The 1,867-nt window shown below is 44.9% G+C and overlaps 1 protein-coding gene across 1 annotated transcript in view; it reads right to left on the bottom strand.

Moving 5' to 3' along the window:
* The window catches only part of Mboat1 (membrane bound O-acyltransferase domain containing 1), a 100,180-nt gene that overhangs the window by 1,882 nt on the left and 96,431 nt on the right, over nt 1-1,867 (bottom strand). Inside the window, exon 12 of the mRNA XM_005354998.2 lies at nt 1,478-1,629. Within this exon, the coding sequence (XP_005355055.1) occupies nt 1,478-1,629 (152 nt within the window). The remainder of the gene's footprint in view (nt 1-1,477; nt 1,630-1,867) is intronic.

Genomic DNA, 1,867 nt, shown 5'->3' with positions numbered 1-1,867 from the left:
AAGGAAGGAAGGAAGGAAGGAAGGAAGGAAGGAAGGAAGGAAGGAAGGAAGGAAGGAAGGAAGGAAGGATAGGAGAATAAATAGGAGGAAAAGAGAAGCAAGGCCTGGGAAACAGAGATGTTGGTTGCTTTAATTTAAAGCATCAACACTCCTAAACATCATGGCTGGAGTACCATTCTCTGGGCATCAACACCGCATTGTTCATTTCTAAGTCACTCTTTATAACCAGACTGTGTTAAAAAAAAAAAAATTAACCCTGGGACTGGGAGGTTGGCTCAGTCAAGTTATTAAGCATAACATAAGCATGACGACCTGAATTGATCCTCAGAACACATGTTAAAAATCTAAATATTTGCTTGTTTATTACATGCTTGTCATCCCAGTGCGAGGCAGGTGGAGACAGGAGGATCCCTAAGGACTCATTATTCAATAAATGAGCCAAATGACAGCCCCCACCTTAGAAAGCAAGGTTGACAGGTTGACCTCTGCTCACCAAACACACACACACCCCCTCCCTCATGCACACACACAAAAGTTAATCTGGAAAGGCCCGCGTCATCCACTAAATAACGCATGCTAGCATTTGCTGGTTAGAGGTGCTGGTCTATGTCCTCTGCATGTGCCTCACTCAGTTCCCACACCCACTCCTGCCTCCTTTCATGGTGACATTACACAATTTCAAGGCCGACGGCTCAAGCACTCTATAAAGAAAAAAAATTAAACATGAACATGAAATATAAAAGTACATGACTATAGGTCAGAGTTCATTTGGAGCATACAAATACAAGCTTGATATACCTTTCCCTAAAATCTGTCCCTTCCCTTGGTTGCCATATCCCCCACCATTGTGCACCGTGAATATAAATCCCCATGCACACACACCAGCACTGGATCTTAGCAAAGGGCACAAGGTGCTTCTGCAGGCTATGAAACTCAGTCAACCAGCAGCGACACCCAAATGCCTACCCTCGATCTGCCTCAGAGAATGCAACTCTCCAACACTTTAATTCTCAGAAAAAAAAGGAGCCATGGGCAGGATATTCACACTTTGGGGGAGCAGATTTACAGGCTCCTTTTTTAGCCCTTCGTTTGAGACAAGACCTCACAGCCCAGGCTCAAGCTCCTCCGGCCTCTGCTTCCCAAGTGCTGGGATTACAGATGTGCACTACCTTGCCGGGAGAATCGTCTGAGTTTGTAGTCTGTATCTATCCCTTCTGAATGCACAGCCACAGGAGCTCTTTCACAACATTACAGATGACTTAAGGGAGTCTTGTCAACCGTCATCTCATGTATTGGAGCTCAGGTTGGCATCTTTGGCACAGTAATCTCCTCTCGTGGCTTCTGTAGGCATTTTCCCAGGCAAGTCACACCTAGCAGTTCTTAGTATAATTCGTTAGTATGTTGATTCAGCTTACCAGCTCCGAGGTCCAAAGAAGATAAAGGCACCAGGCATCAACAGAGACCATTGGAAACTTACTTGTACAAACTGATGGTGGGCTCGACTGCCAACATGACAAAGGGCGCTGCCGTGTAAGAGATAGCCAGCTGCGTGGCGGCCCAGGTAACCACGTCATAAGCAACCTTCCGAGCCTTAGAGGAAAGGAAGTGATGCCTGTAGTTGTTCCTCATCTGCAAGAAGGCAGAAGAAGAATGCAGGAGTGAAAACACAAACAACTTCCACTCCATCGTACACACAAGAAGTAGGACCAAGGGAACACAGGCCAAAGAGCATATCCGACCATCTGAGCTCCAATTTCAACCAAAACCCCACTATAGCTTTTCTTATTACAAGTATGTGTGTATGTGTATATGTATGTATGTGTGTATGTGTGCATAATGTGTAAATATGTGATTATATATATATATA

Source organism: Microtus ochrogaster, chromosome 16, assembly GCF_000317375.1.
Source record: "Microtus ochrogaster isolate Prairie Vole_2 chromosome 16, MicOch1.0, whole genome shotgun sequence".
NCBI classification, from domain to species: Eukaryota; Metazoa; Chordata; class Mammalia; order Rodentia; family Cricetidae; genus Microtus; species Microtus ochrogaster.
This window is presented reverse-complemented; position numbering and strand designations above follow the sequence as displayed.